We start from the raw sequence: 16,659 nt of genomic DNA on the forward strand, positions 1-16,659 counted from the left end.
ATTGGTCTGTACCCATTCCCTTGCCTGACATTCTTTTATATAAATAGTTGGAATACCCCCTGTGTGTTGTTGGGTTTTGTGTCAAGACTTTCCGGACTCACGTAAGCAAAGGGGGCAAATGCTCAACCTGGAGAGGAATAGGCGCAGGCTCGATAGCTTAGGGCATCTACCAGCACCTCTGTCCAGCATGAAGGGGTTGACACAGCATGAAATATGACAAAAGGTTGTTTTTAAAAACATGTATATTTATTAGATAAATAATAATGTGATGCATAAAATCCCTAAAAAATACCAAAATAAACATGCATTATCTAGCTAAGGGTGTTTTTGTTCTCTCCACTGTGTTAAAATTATTTAATCTTTACTGACCATGCTTACCTGATTTGTCAGCATTACCACTATGTCACATTAGAACAATTTTTTGTTAAATGATTTAACTTAAAAATCTTTGAGTGGTCTCTGCATATTCCTATTTGTGGGATCAAGGAACCTGCATCATAAGCTTCCAGAATCTTCTGATGGGCAATTGGGACCACTCACTCTGTCCCTTCTCCCTCCCTAGACAGAGACTTCCATTGGACAAAAAGGGGAAAAGAAAATTTCAGTGTGTATTGGCAGGGAGGGGGAAGAATTCTTGTTTTACATTCATTTGATTGGCCTAAATTTAAAACATTTAATTACATAAGTCGTGTCCTTCCTTTCATTATATTAATTCACTTGTTTAAAAATAAAAATTTATAAATCTAGCTCTGCAAATGTTGATATTGTCAGTGTTGTCTATGTGCCTTTGTACAGTAGTAACTTCAGCTTGGTGCAGGAGAGCTGTGTAACTCTCATTCACTGTGATGGGAGCTGCACTTCTTATCCTACACCTTTTACTCTAAGAATTTTTCCTTTTTTGGTCGTTCAGTTAAGCCTTTGTGTCAGTATACTATTTTGTTCAATAAGTTGATTGATACTGTAAACTAGATCCCATCTGTTGATGAATTGGAACTCTGATGTCTTACCATATTTTCCCCTCAACTATACCAAGGGAGTGTTTGTTTGTCCATCCATGTGTTCGCTGCTCCCACAGTTGTCTTCATACTCTAATTTCATGTTGCCTTTCTTGCATGGACTGTCTTGTCGAAATTGCTACTCAGATCTTTACTTTCTCCTCCTTCAAATCCCTTCTCATAACCCACTATTTCTGTGATGCTTACAGGAACCTGGCCAACTGAAAAGGGATAGTTTTAAGCATCAGTTATAGGTACAGTTTAACATCTCTGAAAAAAATCATGCCATAAAGATGTAAAACATTAAACACCTGCCACTCCCATTGACTTAAGTGGGAAGATGAGATTGCTCAGCACCTCTGAAAATCAGGCCACACGAATATATAAAAAATGCACATATTTTTATTGTATCCTTGACACCTAACCTTTGTATGTCACCTGCCCTTAGCTGCCAAAATAAGAATGGGATGTGTCTATAAGCATTCAGTCTGCTCTGCTTTGTATATTGTATCCTGTTCCTTCTTTCTTTTCTGCCCCATACTCCTCCCCACCCCCAAATATTGCAAGCTCTCTGAGGCAGGGACTATGTATTATTATGTGTTTGTTCTAGGTGCTCTATGGGACCCTTGTCTTGGTTCGGGTCTTTAGCTGTAACCACAGTGCAAATAAATAACTCAAAATTTTAGGTCCCAGTACTACAATCACAAATATATGGTTAACTTCACTCGTGAATAGTTCTACTTACCTTAAGTTAAATGCTTGCTTAAATGTTTGTGGGATTGAGGCCTGAGTTGCTAGTTTATGTTGATTATAACTAGGGCTCTCTGTTTGTGACTTTCCGCGACCTCTGTGACTTCTGCGGGGGCTACTGCAGCTGATCCCAGGGCTGCCCAAGCAGCTGGCTGTCCCCCAGCAGCAGCCTCTCCAGACACCCCCCTTCTCCAGCACCGACCCCCTTAAGGTTTAGTCAGAGGTATTTATAGTAAAAGTCATAGACCGATCACGGGCCATGAATTTTTGTTTATTGCCTGTGACCTGTCCATGACTTTTACTAAAACTACCCATGACTAAATCGTAGTTTTAATTATAACATTAGGATTAGTAATTCACTGTATAGTGTGTCTTAACTAAAAACATACCTTTAATTTTTTCTAGTAAACTATTTGTTTACTTAGATGTCACTAAAAGACCTTTTAGTTGTGTTTTTAATCATAAAATATTTCAGAATCTGACAGTAATATGGGAAATGTGAAAAGGTCATTCTATTAAATGAAAAATTTGTTAAATGTTCATGTTAAGATTAGTTTTAGACCATTTTATGTTTTTCTTTTGCAGCGGTTGGTTCTGCACGTGCACGGCCTACTCAACTTCCTGAACAGTCTTCCTCTACACAACAGAATGGTAGTGTTTCAGATATATCTCCAGTTCAAGCTGCAAAAAAGGAATTTGGACCCCCTTGTATGTAAACCGCGTATCAAGGATTCATTCATTTTAGACATGTACAGTCGCTTGGACATCTGTGTAATCCATAATTGTTGAATGGTCTAAACACACAGTTGTGTCTGTAGGTCTCCATAAGAAGCATTTTCAGATTACTGTGGGAAACAAAAGGTTGAGTTCTGTCATTCATTGTTCTGTTGATAATTAGGTTTTAAATTTTTCCTTCAATTTTTTTAAACCTTGACTGTTCATTTAAAAAACATTAAAAAAATTATTTTAAATTGTCCAGTCTTTTTTAGTTCAAACCAAGCGATCACATAAATCAGTTAGTATGTTTTTGAGGGCCATTATCTGTTATATTTTTATTTGGGTATTTCTTGTCCAATTCCCATGAATATTTTTTTTAATTCAGAAGCAAATAAAGTTCAGAAATAAAGTTGCAGTAGTTATGCTTTGCTAGTATTGAGCTGTTTGAGGAGCTAATCAGTGTAAAGATTTAAATAAATTATAATTATTGATAAAATAACATAATTGAAAACTTGTAGTGTAAATATTCAATCCATGTGACAATTGAATATTCAAAAAATGTATCTTTTTCTTTAAGCACGTAGAAAATCTAATTGTGTGAAAGAGGTTGAAAAATTGCAAGAGAAACGTGAGAAAAGAAGGCTACAGCAGCAGGAACTTAGAGAAAAAAGAGCTCAGGTTTGTATTGGTAGTTCAGAGCTGAATTCTACACATCACAGAAAGCCTGTGGCGAGAAGATCTATGCTAAGTTATTGTGATCTTTATTGTTTATATAAACTATGACTAGCTTGAAACTAAATGTTTTCTTTGTATGTACAAAACTGAATGATTAGTCTTCAAGTTCCATAGTCATTTAGAGTGCATGGTTGTGTTGTTATGGTAACTCACCTTATCATTTTATCTGATTCTTTTGTTTCACATACATTTATTTTTCAAGTTTTGCATTTGCTGGACTGGCCATAAATACTTACAAATGCAATCTCAGTGATAACTGTTGCCTAAGAAAAACATATGGACAAAAATATTAAGATCCTTTGCCTCAAAATATAGCATAATATTTGTGACAAATTACCCTTTTCTTATCTTCGACGGGGTGTGAGTGGCATATTTGAGAGCTTGAGGTTTGAAGAATGTTTTTTAAATATTTCTACAGACATTTTAATTTTGTAACATACAAGCAATATGGCCGTAAGTTGTTAGAACTTTCTGTTAAAATGTGAAGTGGCTAATCCTGTAAGAGAAATATTTTAAAATTAATGACTTTGTCACAGGAGAGTAAAAGATTTAGAAAGACCAGTAGCATAATCTTGTTGGCAGTCCTGTATGTATGTTTTAGTCTCTAAGGAGATACTAGCAATCTGCTAAGGACATAAGTACCACCAGAAAGTAAATGATTCAAGCAACTTGATTTCATGGCTTTATGATGGGTCTAAGCTTATCTAAAAGGATATACGTGGATTTTTTTTTCTTTTTTCATCCATTTAAATGAATCAGAAAGGTACTGTTTCTTTCTATGAGAACAAAGAATACTTAAATACTTTAAAAATACAGGATACTATTTTTTGAGATTCTGCCTGCATTAAATCTTGAATTAAATCTTAAATTATTTGATTCCAAGAAGCCTTTTTTGTGTCTAGCATTTCTAAACTTCTGTATATGGGAGTTACTCTGCTGATCTGTGTGACTATGCAAGTGTGTTGTGTTCGTTTTCAAAGGTTTCTTTTTTAAAATGCAACAGTATTGGAGTACTACTCTAATCAAAGCTTTTTCAGTTCTTGAACCCCAAGTGCAAAGTTTTCAGAATAGTAGTAAGGCCAAGACTTTTTTGTAATGAACAGTGTAACTTTCTGAATCTTAGAAAGAAGAAGGCATGAAGGTAACACATTTTATGTAGATTTATGTAGGATAATTTTTCAGTTTTTATAAGTGGGTGATGATGAATTTGTAGATGACCTATTTTATTTTTATTATTATTATTATTATTTATTATTACTTTAGGCAGTATTATTTTAATGGAGAAGGTTTTGGGAAAGGGCAAGAGGTCCCTCCCATCCCCTTTCAAGTTTTCTTATGTTGAGTCATTATCAAGGTTGATTTATAGGCAACCCAAAACATAAGTTTATTTTAAAATTGAACAGAATGCTTGTATTTTTTTTTGGTTTTGGTTTTGCCGTAGAAATCCAGCTTGTTTCTTGATGAGTAAAATAGTTACATGGTCAAAACTAATGATGTGTGGAAAAATATGTGGTTTAACTTTTGCAAAACATGCCTTTTTGAAGAAAATTAAGACTTCAGCAAACATTGTATACTTCTATTCTTGTTTCTGTAGCTTTTCTATAATTATATTTGGAAAGTATTTGCAAGTGTCATGTTAATGAAAACTTTGTAACTCTGTTTTTTTCCATAGGATGTTGATGCTACAAACCCAAATTATGAAATTATGTGTATGATAAGAGATTTCAGGGGAAGTTTGGATTATAGACCATTGACAACAGCTGATCCTGTAAGTTTACCTCAGGAATTGTTTTTAAAAGGCTATTAATGTACTTGTGAAGCAGTGAGGCCCAGATTTTTAAAAGGTATTTAGGCATTGCAGTGTTGAACATTGCGGTGTCTAAGTCCCATTTTCAAAAGTGACTTAGGCTCCTGAGTCCCATTGACATTCAATGAGATTTAGGCTATTAAGTGCTTTAGTCGCTTTTGAAAATGACTTGGACATCGCAGTGTTGAGCGCTGCAGGATCTAATACCTTTTACAAATCTGGGCCTGAGTGATTAAACGCCTAAAAGTAGTTTTTGTACCCTAGGATTATAATTCTATAACTTTTAACTTGTTGAATGCTATTTGCATTTAAAGGAATTATTAAATTTTATGTCCTTAAAATGTGTGCTAGCACTACAGTATTAGAACTGTACCAATGTACATTTATAGGACAGAATCTTCAAAGGAGTCTAAGGTGTCTAACTCCCTTAGGTTCCTTTGAAAACCCAATTCTAAATGTGTAGATTTAGGGCCTTATCTTGAAAGGTACTGAGACCATCTCCTATCTCAATGGGGCAGACCCTGAGCTGGTGTAAAATGTCATAGATGTATTGGCAAAAATAACAGGAGTACTTGTGGCACCTTAGAGACTAACAAATTTATTAGAGCATAAGCTTTCGTGGGCTACAACCCGTATTGAAATCAGTGGTGCTGTGATAATTTACACTAGCTGAGTATCTGCCCCAGTATGAGCAGAGGTTATGCAACACCATACAGGATGTGCTCTGCACCCTGCAGGATCTGGTCTTAAGTGTTCATAGCAGTGAATATAGAGTTGTGCCCCATGGGTTGTTGGATACTGCACATTTCACTTTTTTGAAAGTTCAGATTTACTACCTTCAGAATAACTGGTATAGTGATCAGACTTTTAAAACACTCTCCATTAAAATTAGTACTTAATTCACTGAAAGATTTTTTTATTTTTATTTTTGGTAGATTGATGAACACAGGATATGTGTTTGTGTACGAAAACGGCCACTCAATAAAAAAGGTATGACCATTTAATGTTTAGCTGGTATTAATCTCACTAAGCAGCAGCTTCTGGTGGTATTTGATCGTATTTGTATTATGGAATCCCCTAGAGGCACCAACCAGAACTAGGGCCCCATTAAACTAGGCACTGTGCAAACATGTAGTAAGAGAGAGTTCCTGCCTCAAAGAGTTTATAATCTAAATAGACAAAATGGGCAAAAGGTGGTAGAAAAGTAATAGTAGTAGTATCATTTTGCAGATAGGAAACTGAGGCACGGAGAGTTTAAGTGACTTGAACAAGGTCACATAGGAAGTCTTTGGTTGAGCTGGGAATTGTACTGTAATATCTTGAATCCTATTCCAGTGCCTTGACCACAAAGTCTTTTTTCTCTAATTCACTCAGATTTTCTTCTAAGTGATCAGTAATCAATTAGCTTATCATGTAACAACCTAATGACAATTCTTCCTCAGTATGTTCATTTGTATAATAGAAAATATGTATATTTGTAACCTAAAGTTAAAAATCAAAATGACTGGCCTTTAAACTATAATTATATATACATAGCACAGTCTTACTCAAATGTGTGGTGGGTTTAGTAATACATCCTTTCTGAAACAGAAATATCATAGTTAGCCAAGATGACGAAAACAGATTGATTGAAATATTTCATAGGTCTTTTAGAGTAGAAAGTGGTATTATGTCAAGACATAAAATGAGGACAGTTGTGTACAGGATTTTAACAGACAAGATAATGGTTCGAGGTGTGGTCAAAATGGTTCCCCACTTGTGCAATGGAAGGCATGGGAATAATATTCCAACAAATCTCTTGTAGAATTCCATCTGATACAAAGAATATTTAAGAGCTACCTGGCAGAGAGACCACACTAACAGTCCTGTATTCATATAGTTGCCAGTTTCTCCTTTACTACCCACTACTGACTGGAGTTCAGTCATCACTGAAATAAATTAACTTACTTTTTGAAAAAAGTTTGTTCCCCTGTGTTAAAATTTTCAGGGATATCTTGGTTGGCTGAAGATTTCAGAGCATAATTTTCATACCCTCAAAATACTAAATGGTTGCAATGAGTCTTTTGGAATTGTGTCCCAGAATGACACATTATCTTCAACAAGACAGGAAGTGACCAGGGCCGCCCAGAGGGGGAGGGAGGGGGGGCAAGTGGGGCAATTTGCCCTGGGCCCCGCAGGGGCCCCCACAAGAGTTTTTTGGGGCCCCTGGAGTGGGGTCCTTCACTCGCTCCGGGGGCCCCGGAAAACTCTCGTGGGGCCTGGGCCCCCAGAGCTTCTTACGCTCCGGGTCTTCGGTGGCGGGGGGTCCTTCCGCTCCGGGACCCGCCGCCGAAGTGCCCTGAAGACCCATGGCGGGGGGTCCTTCCGCCCCGGGACCTGCCGCCGAAGCGCCGGGTCTTTGGGGGCCCCCGCCGCCGAAGACCCCAGACCCCCTGAATCCTTTGGGTGGCCCTGGAAGTGACAGGAGAATTTTGGAGAAGGGGTGGGAGAGAAAGGTACATTGTTATTTATACACAGTGAGAGCTCTTCTCTCTTGCCTTTCTTCCATGTTTCTTCTTTCATTATTCCTTGATTGTTTTCAGATCAATCAAACAGTCATAAAATCAGGTTATTTAAAACTGCTCCCCACAGCCTGGTTGGTTAGAGATATTCAGCACATGAATCTGGTAGCAATTCAATTTTCATTTTAGCATTGCAGTTCATCTTTATTAAAATATGACTTAGGAATCTAATACATTTGGGGAGAATGCTGTAGGTGATAACTAATTGGACAAAGCTAATTAGAGAGGAAACAGCAAATTGGCAGCCTGCTGTCATGAGTCATGACTTATGGGTCTTTTGTGGTGCAGAACTGGGTCTGGTTCTGTTCCAGTCGTCTGTATTGGTGGTTGACATCAGTGAAGGAACTGATTCTGTGCAGGATGCTCGAGAGATGAGCAGCTGATTGGAAATGGGATATAAGATTGAAGTTTTGCATCTGCAGAAGGAACTAAAAAGATTAATTGTGGAGGAACCATAGCGCCCCCCGGCACGAGCCTCCTCCGGGCTCCGCCTGTGGAGGCAAAATAACTGGACAATTCGCGTCCCGACCGAACATCGGTCGGGACGCGGGACAATGAAGTAAATATCGGGACAGTCCCGATAAAATGGGACGTCTGGTCACCCTAGGTGTACACATAATACATTTAATAACATTCTGAAAAACATGCACACTTTTATTGTGGAGGTTTATAAGGGAACAATATTTTCAACTGCCCCAGTCTTCTAACTGGAGAAGAAAAAAGACTTGGAGAAACTTGTGTACGGTAGTTTGAAAGGAGAGAAGGTGAATAGAGAGCTTATTGTATTAACAAAGGAATAACTCATATATTCAAAAAAATAGTGTTTCCCTATTCAAGCTACACATTTGGAATATTTTTACTGTATTAGTCACCTAATTTAAAATGGGACATAAAAGATGCAATTTTTACCAATCTTACACACGCCAAATTCACTGAAGTCTGTGAGAGTTCCATGCTTGCAAGAACTGGGCTGGGCCCTAAAATAGCAAGGTTCAGATAATTAGAAGATTTCATTTGAGTGATATATTGTTAGTTTCTTAGGAAAAGGGCAGATTAAAAAATGTTCAGTTTTGTAAAATCTTGGTTTAAGAAAAAACTTACTCATGATTTACAATAGCTTGATGAGATCATCCTAGGACATGGGCCAAGACCCATTCACATTTCAGTGTTAAACTGTAATGTCCAGTAATTAACATAAAGCAAAAGAAATTTCAGAGGTTATCCCAGAGGGTTATCAGCAAATAGCATATGCTGCCATATCAGATGATTATGACAGACATTATAAAAGACTATTTAAGACTATCCCTCATACACATTCTGACTACTTAGAAGTGAGGTACAGTTTTGATGCAAAGTATGGACCTATTAAACTCTCCTTTCACCTATATTCTTCTGTGTGTCAGTTCCACATTTACTGCAGAATAATGCACATTTTCAATGTGCAGTATTGCACTTGAAAACTGAGTAATTTACTTGGTAACTTGGATTTATACTTTAGTTACTTTCTAATACCTGTATAATTAAAAGATGATGGCCAAGAATCAAAACATAATTATTGAAGTCAAAACCTTCCATCTAATTGTGGAAAACTACATTGTATTCTTAAATTGTGTGCCTCAAAGAGATTTTTATATACAGACAGAAGCAGGGCACATCAGTGGTCTTGACTATATACAAAGGATCTTTATTTTTGTGCATCTTGTAGATGACTGGGTTCTCTGTGTGTTTTACTGATTCATACATCTCATGCAATTAACAAACTGTAGTGATGTGTAGTAATTATAGCCCATGAACTTAATAATGCATTTCTTTTGTTTGTTTGAGAAGATAGGTAACATACTTTGAAATTTGCAGCCTTTTCTTCTAACAAAATAATTTTAAAAGGGTTTTCACTTTAGCAGAATAAAATTTTAAAGATCAGTTTTTATGCTTTGCTGACTAAAGAATCTGCTCCTGGAGTGATTGTGAATGAAGATATATTGTGTATAAAATGGAATAAAAAGTTTCCATGGTTGAAAAATCTTCATATAGCTATAAGGAGTTAAGCAAAGGGCATGTGTGAAAAATAAATGGTACCATTTGTAAAAGTGTCCAGCTATGTAGGTAATAATTATATTTATGAATTGAAGATTGATAATCAAAATAGTGTTGGATTGTAGTTGTCCAGCTGAGGAGGGGATGTAATTTGTTTGTTTGTTTGTTTGTAAAAAAGCAAAACATAAGGCAATAATCTTTGGATATGTCAGAAATAAAACCTTAGAAGAACTAAAGCATTTTTTTAGAAAGTAATTACAGAACAAACAGGCAATTGTGAATTATGAAGCTGTCATTCTTTCAAGTGATACTAGAAAGGTGCTCAGAAACTGCATTTTCAAAACTTTAGGAATTTGTATAATCACTAGGACTCCACGATGGAATTACACACTTACAAATCATAATGTGCCTGATTTTTTTTAAAATGTAGGGATCAGAAGCCGAGATCCATGACATCACATTTACTTGGAGCAGTTTCATTACCTTGGACATTGTAAGAATGTAGATGACCAAATGGTGTAAAAGTTAATATGCATAGATAGTATATATAGATACATATTTATATATCAATCATTTATTTTATAGAAACGGTAATGAAAGACCTTGATGTAATCACAATTCCTAGTAAAGATGTTGTGATGGTACATGAACCAAAACAAAAGGTGGATTTAACAAGGTACCTAGAAAACCAAACTTTTCGCTTTGACTATGCCTTTGATGACACTGCTCCTAATGAAATGGTTTACAGGTATGTGTGTACACTTTTTGTGACTATTTTCCTATTTCTTTTCACTTTCTGTATTCTTGGGCTTATCCTTGACCCTAGACATTACTCCTCCTCCTCCAATTGGTCTTCAAATCTGTTTGCCACTTCCATAGCTTTGCCCATGTATATTTTTCCTTTAACTCAATTTGTGCTGAATTCATCTGTCCCTTAAACTCCACTTGCCGAGGGTATTGTAATTCTCTGCCCTTCCTTTTTAGACCAGGATGTTGCTTCCTCTCTTCTCATGCACGCATTATGTGACCTCATGAACCCTTTCATTAGACCAGTCTGTTGGCTCTGTGGTCACTTCAGGATCCAGTTAAAAATCACCTTCCATATTTTAAAAGCCCTTTATTGATGCAACTTGGAGCATAGCTATGTCTTTGCATGTTTTTTTCTATTTCTTTCACCAATCCCTCCCTTCATCCAGTGCTAGCCTCTGTTCTGTCCCAGCACCGTGTCTGCCCTGTGGGAACCTTCTATCTGTAGTGCATGCTCTCTCGAACAACTTGCACCCTATTTAATAATCTACATTTCTCCAATCTCTGTAAATCTTTAATCTCACTTTTCCTTTGGTATTATTTCTCTCTTATCTTTGTAACTGTACTGTTTAACTCTGAAAGGAGTTTTAAGTTTGTATGAAAGTTTGTGTATTTAAATCCTCGTTTCTTTCATAAAACTTAATAAAAACTGCTTGCATATATATAATACACACGTGCATGCGCACACCCACTCTTTTATATTGAAACAGTAAATCTCAGATCTCTTTTATGTTAATAGAGGTTTCTCTCTTCCCTTCATACAACATAGTAGTGTGTTTTCTTCCATTTTTTTTTCTTATTTGGGAGGATAATCAAATTTAGCTTTCCCATTAAAGAAGTATTTGAAACAAGATATGTATTTTAGTGCATTACCACCATTTAGTTATGTCACAAAGAAAAGAAGATTTAGTGTGATGAGTTCCAGTTTAATTCAGGATTTTAAATCCTTTCATATTTTTATACTGAAAGTTCTTAAATTTGGGAATCAGGAGTGTTCAGTTCTACTGCACAATCATCTATTTATCATTTTTTTTTTTTGATGACCTAGTGCTATTGCAGTATTTCCTACATTCATGGCAGTCAGGCTAATGTCATCTTTTTAAATATATAAAAGAAAAGTTATATCACATCTTAGTTTTGAACCTGATGTTTCTTCTGGATTTTCAGGAAGGACTAATCTTTGTATTTCTGAAAGCCTAGGATTGCATTTAAGGGACATACTAAGAGTAAAGTTGGAGTATATTTGGGCTTGGTACCATTTTAGTTCTTGAACTGTCAATGACTTATTTTATTAAACATTTCTTAGATATATTTGTGTTTCTGCCTTGTATTAAAACAAATTCAGTCTATGCAACATACATTGTAAGTATATATTATCAAATCCATTTATATAGAGAGCTATTTGTGCATATTCTCAGGCTAGACAGACAATTATATTTTTTGTAATAGATCATAAATATAAAAGATACAACTTCCAACCTATGGTAAATGTCCCCCATATAACTCCATGTGAGAAAACAGGTTGAAGTAAATGTGCCAGAAGAAAAAAGATGCTGCAAATACATTGTTAGGTGTAAACAGTCTTGGGGGAAAAAAATGGACTCTGTTGCAGTGTCTTCCTTCAGGCTCTCCTGTGCCTTGGAGGTTTTCATGAAGTAATATTCTCTGTAACAAGTAGCCAGGGGAGGGGAAATAATATTGTTATCACTTAAAAGGAAAGTTTGTGACCCCATTTCTGCATAGTTGGTGTTCCCTAGCAAATTAAGTATACTCCAGGAATCTTCAAGCTTTTCCTATCTAATCTAGGGTTTTCTTTTTCTAAAGCACTGTCTCTGGCATTTGTGACCTCTTCAAAACCTCTAGAGAGTTAGTGCTTTCTTCTGACGAAAGAGTGAAAGAAATTGGAATTATCTTCCATGTTTAGTTAATCTTGGAGGTCTAATTCAGGAAGAGCATACATAAGCAGAGGAATTACTATATTAAATAGACCAACGGTTCATCTGTTCTAGTATCCTGCTTCTGGCAGTGGCCAATGCTACCTCCTTGGGAAGACTATAAAAGCCTCCTATAATACACGTAGCCAATTGTGCAATATTGTATCATTTAGTATGAGGAATTTCCCTCCAAGGCTGGTTGATTACCAATTTGTGCTTAAGTAACAAGATGGAGAGATCTTGTTTCTTTGATTTTGGCTAATATAACTTAATTATCTGGGCCATAGGTGCTGACTTCCCCTCTGCCCGGTGGGTGCTCGACCCCAGCCCTGCCCCTTCCTGCCTATGCACGCCCTCACCCCACCCCTATTCCACCCTTCCCCAAAGTCCCCGCCCCACCCTGCCTTTTCCCAGCCCTGCCCCCTTCCCACCCCGATTCCACCCCTTACCCCAAGACCCCGCCCTTCTCCGCTTCCTCCCCTAAGCGTGCCGCATCCCCACTCCTCCTCTTCCCTCCCGGAAAGTCCTAAGCGTTGCCAAACAGCTGTTAGGGGACGGGTGTGTGTGTGTGTGCGGGAAGCGCTGGTTGGGTGGGGGAGAGGGAGGAGTGGGGATGTGGTGCGCTGGGGGTGTGTGTGGAGAAGGAGGCAAAGAGAGGGAAGCTTGGCCGCCGGTGGGCGGAGCACCTGCTAATTTTTCCCTGTGGGGGCTCCAGCTCCAGAGCACCCACAGAGTCGGTGTCTATGATCTGGGCTACTAGTCTGTTGGGTACAGGAATTCATTCAGGGAAGTTTTATGGACTTTATGTAGGAGGTCAGACTGGATGGTCACAATGGTCCATTCTGGCTTTATAATATATGAATATGCTGGCCTATGGACAAAGTTGTCCTACTTCCATCTTTTATCTAGTCTATTTTTATTCTCCCTGTTGCCTCCCTTACAGCGGAATCTAAGGGCTGAGTCACAGAACATTTTCCTTGAATTAATCTAGGGTTTGTTTATAAAGCTTCTAGTTAGAAACCATTCTTCTTCTTCAAATGATTGCTCATCAGTTCCATGTAGGTGTGTGCATGCCACGTGCATGATCGTCGGAAGGTTTTTCTCTAGCAGTACCCGTCGGGTCATCTATGGAGCCCCCTGGAGTGGTGCCTTCATGGTTGTGTATATAGGTTCCTGCTGCCTCTTCAGTTCCTTCTTACCGCCAGTGATGGTCGTTGAAGCAGCTCCTCTCTTGCATTAGCTAGCGATTTCCTAGTGGAATCTCCTTTTCACTCTGTAAAAGGCTTGAAAGTCTTAATGATAAAGTTATAGTCAGTGATAAGTGTAGTAGTTAAATTTTAGTTGGGGGTTAACCTCCTCACTATTTTGTTCCCGTCCTGGGGACCGGAGCATGCCTCGGTCTTAAGGTTTCAAGCCATGGGGGTCCTGCCTGAAGCCCATGCCAAGGGGAGACCCACATGATTTCTGTCTAAAGTGTTTCGGAGAGGGACACCAGTCAAAGAGGTGTAAGATCTGCAGGGGTTTTAAGCCCAGAACTAAGAAGGAGCGGGACTTTCATTGAAGCTCCTTCTAATGGAGTCAGCTCTTCAACCCCAACCGTCCCAGGCAGCTTTAACGTCTGAGCCACCTTATACAGTGTTTTATAAAGACAAGGTGCAATTGCGGCTGCACCTGTCCTTTCCCCCTAAAGTAGTCTCACAGTTTCATGGAAATCAGGATATCTTTCTACCAGTGTTCTTCCCGAAGCTGCACGCAAATGACAGGGAACGCAGGCTCCATTCCCAAGATGTTAGACAGGCTCTGGCTTTTTACACTGTTTAGGAAGTCGACGAAACTCTTCACTGCCATTGCTGAGAGAATGAAAGGGCTGCCGGTCTCATCCCAAGGAATCTCTTCTTAGATCATGGCCTGTATCAGGCCATGCTACAACCAGGCAAAGATACCAGCCCCAGCATTGACAGTGCACTCAGCGAGAGTGCAAGCTTCACCTGCAGCATTCCTGGCACAGGTCTCCATTCAGGACATCTGCAGGGCGGCAAAGTGATCGTCTGTTCATACCTTTATGTCGCACTATGCCATCACACAGCAGGCTAGAGATGATGCCGCGTTTGGTAGAGCAGTGTTTCAGTGAGCAATTCAGTGAACTCCAATCCCTCCTCCAGGGGAGTGCTTGGGAGTCACCTACCTGGAACTGACATGGGCAATCGCCCGAAGAAAAAACGGTTATCTACCTTTTGTAACTGTTGTTCTTCTAGTTGTGTTGCTCCTGTCCATTCCAAGACCCACCTGCCTCCCCTCTGTCGGAGTATCTGGCAAGAAGGAACTGAAGAGGCATTGGGTCGGCAGGGACCTATATAAATGACCATGAAGGCGCCTCTCCAGGGGGCTCCAGAGCTGACCCGATCGGTACCGTTAAGGAAGAACCTTCCGATGATCGTGCATGCGGCGCACACACACCTACTTGGAATGGACATGAGCAACACATCTCGAAGAACAACAGTTACGAAAGGTGGGTAACCATTTTCCCCACCCAAAGAAGCAAGATAATTATAATTATAATTAATTATAATCTTTCATAGTTGATGCACAGAATGGGGGACAGCAATTACTCACATGCTCCATCTTAGGGAGTCTTGAGCTGACATCAGAACATTTGCATTCTAGTTATATCCTTGTACGGTGCTTAAAAAGAGGGACCCAGGTTTCCAGAATGTGCACATTCAAAAACACACATGCAGAATTACCATGAATAATGCAGTCCTGTGAACCGTGTGCAGATCCTGTGCTCGTAACACCGTGAAAGCATCAGCTAAAAACCTGCTGTCTCAGTTACAAATAGTATTATTTGGGGTAAGAAATTAGAGCTTTTCTAAATTTAGCAAGTGTTCTTAAGCAGTACAACTTTTTTTAGCTATAGAGAATGGTGTGTTTTTTTGTTTTTGTTTTTTTTAAGTGGTGTTTTTGTAAGATCCTGAAATTGAGGGTGGGAGGAGAGAATATCTATAGATGGCTATTCCCAGGATTTGGTGTTACTGCTCAATGCAGCTATGAGCTAAAAAGTTTACTTTTTAGCTCATAGCTATTTAACTGTTCTAGTGCTTATTACACACTGTATAATTGTTAGGCTCTTTTCCATTGAGCTTATCCTGTGCCCAAATCTACTCAGTTATAAGGGCTTATTCTTCTTTTATTAATGTAGGTCTCCGTTTTATGGTAAATTAGGTTGACAATAATTGGAGTTCTGAAAACAGTCTTTTCAAAAGGGATCACTATCCTATGACAAACAAAGAATTTATGCCCTCTAAATATAGCAAATTATGTATTTTTCAAGAGTACTTCCTCACTGATCCTTTATAATCTAAACTTTTAAAATGCTCTTTCCTTCTGTGAGTTGTCTTTTTACCCATGGCAGGTAATAAACAACTGAAACAAGAAAATTTCAGTGGCCTTCCCTTAAACTTAGGAAACCTGTGTACTTAGGTATTTGCCTGGACAAACACCTTTGTGTATCTCTAATAGTCACTTAATATACAGTCTCCCCCTCCCCCCCAGAGTGCAAATTAATTCCATTCTAAACACAATTTTCATCTAAAGTGACTCCTATATTTTTTCTACTGATGGGAGTATTGCTGTGTCATGTCTGATTTGGTTGTTGTAGAAGAGAGAGGCTAATGTGTGACTATAGTTTTGTTTTGCCATGTCTCTTGGCTATGGAAGTATCTATTAGAGAATTCAACTGCAAAGAAGTTGTTAGGGGTTTGGAGAGCTTGCAAAATCTCCCTTGGAGCTCCTGCGTAAGTATTGGTTACTAGGCAGAAAACATGATGTGACGGTTACATTTGACTAGGGATTTATATCAGAAATTACTCTATTAATGCAAATCCACTGTCAGTATACGTAACTACAATAAACTGTTTAAAAGATTGTTTTAATCCTTTGATTTAGACAGTCATTCCTAGCTTAACTTTCGAACAGTAACTTATTGAACAAATACTTAGGAAAATGTTTAGGAAAAAAAATGTTGAGTTCTTGGGGGGAAATGTTGGATTTACATTTAATTTTGCTAAACTTCAATGAAAAATGTCTAATACTTCTGCTTTTTTGATTTAAGGTTTACAGCTCGACCATTAGTGGAGACCATATTTGAAAGGGGAATGGCCACATGTTTTGCATATGGGCAAACAGGCAGTGGAAAAACCCATGTAAGCAATTCTTGTAAGCTCAATAACACAATCTATCCACAGTACAATTTTTTGTCAACACTTTCACTTAATTGGTTCACTTATTAAATAACCAGACTTGTAGAAGAGCTCTGTGAA

At 38.2% G+C, this 16,659-nt stretch overlaps 1 protein-coding gene across 3 annotated transcripts in view; it reads left to right on the forward strand.

The window, feature by feature from the left end:
* The window catches only part of KIF2A (kinesin family member 2A), an 85,451-nt gene that overhangs the window by 36,388 nt on the left and 32,404 nt on the right, over positions 1 to 16,659 (forward strand). For 2 of the 3 annotated variants that reach the window (XM_065405971.1, XM_065405972.1), the window contains exons 5-10: positions 2,331 to 2,453; positions 3,040 to 3,140; positions 4,870 to 4,965; positions 5,940 to 5,994; positions 10,185 to 10,347; positions 16,452 to 16,542. In XM_065405971.1, coding sequence (XP_065262043.1) covers positions 2,331 to 2,453; positions 3,040 to 3,140; positions 4,870 to 4,965; positions 5,940 to 5,994; positions 10,185 to 10,347; positions 16,452 to 16,542 — 629 coding nt within the window. The remainder of the gene's footprint in view (positions 1 to 2,330; positions 2,454 to 3,039; positions 3,141 to 4,869; positions 4,966 to 5,939; positions 5,995 to 10,184; positions 10,348 to 16,451; positions 16,543 to 16,659) is intronic. The other variant, XM_065405973.1, reaches the window with a different exon arrangement.

The sequence above is a fragment of the Emys orbicularis genome, chromosome 6 (assembly GCF_028017835.1).
Source record: "Emys orbicularis isolate rEmyOrb1 chromosome 6, rEmyOrb1.hap1, whole genome shotgun sequence".
In the NCBI taxonomy this organism is placed as follows: domain Eukaryota; kingdom Metazoa; phylum Chordata; order Testudines; family Emydidae; genus Emys; species Emys orbicularis.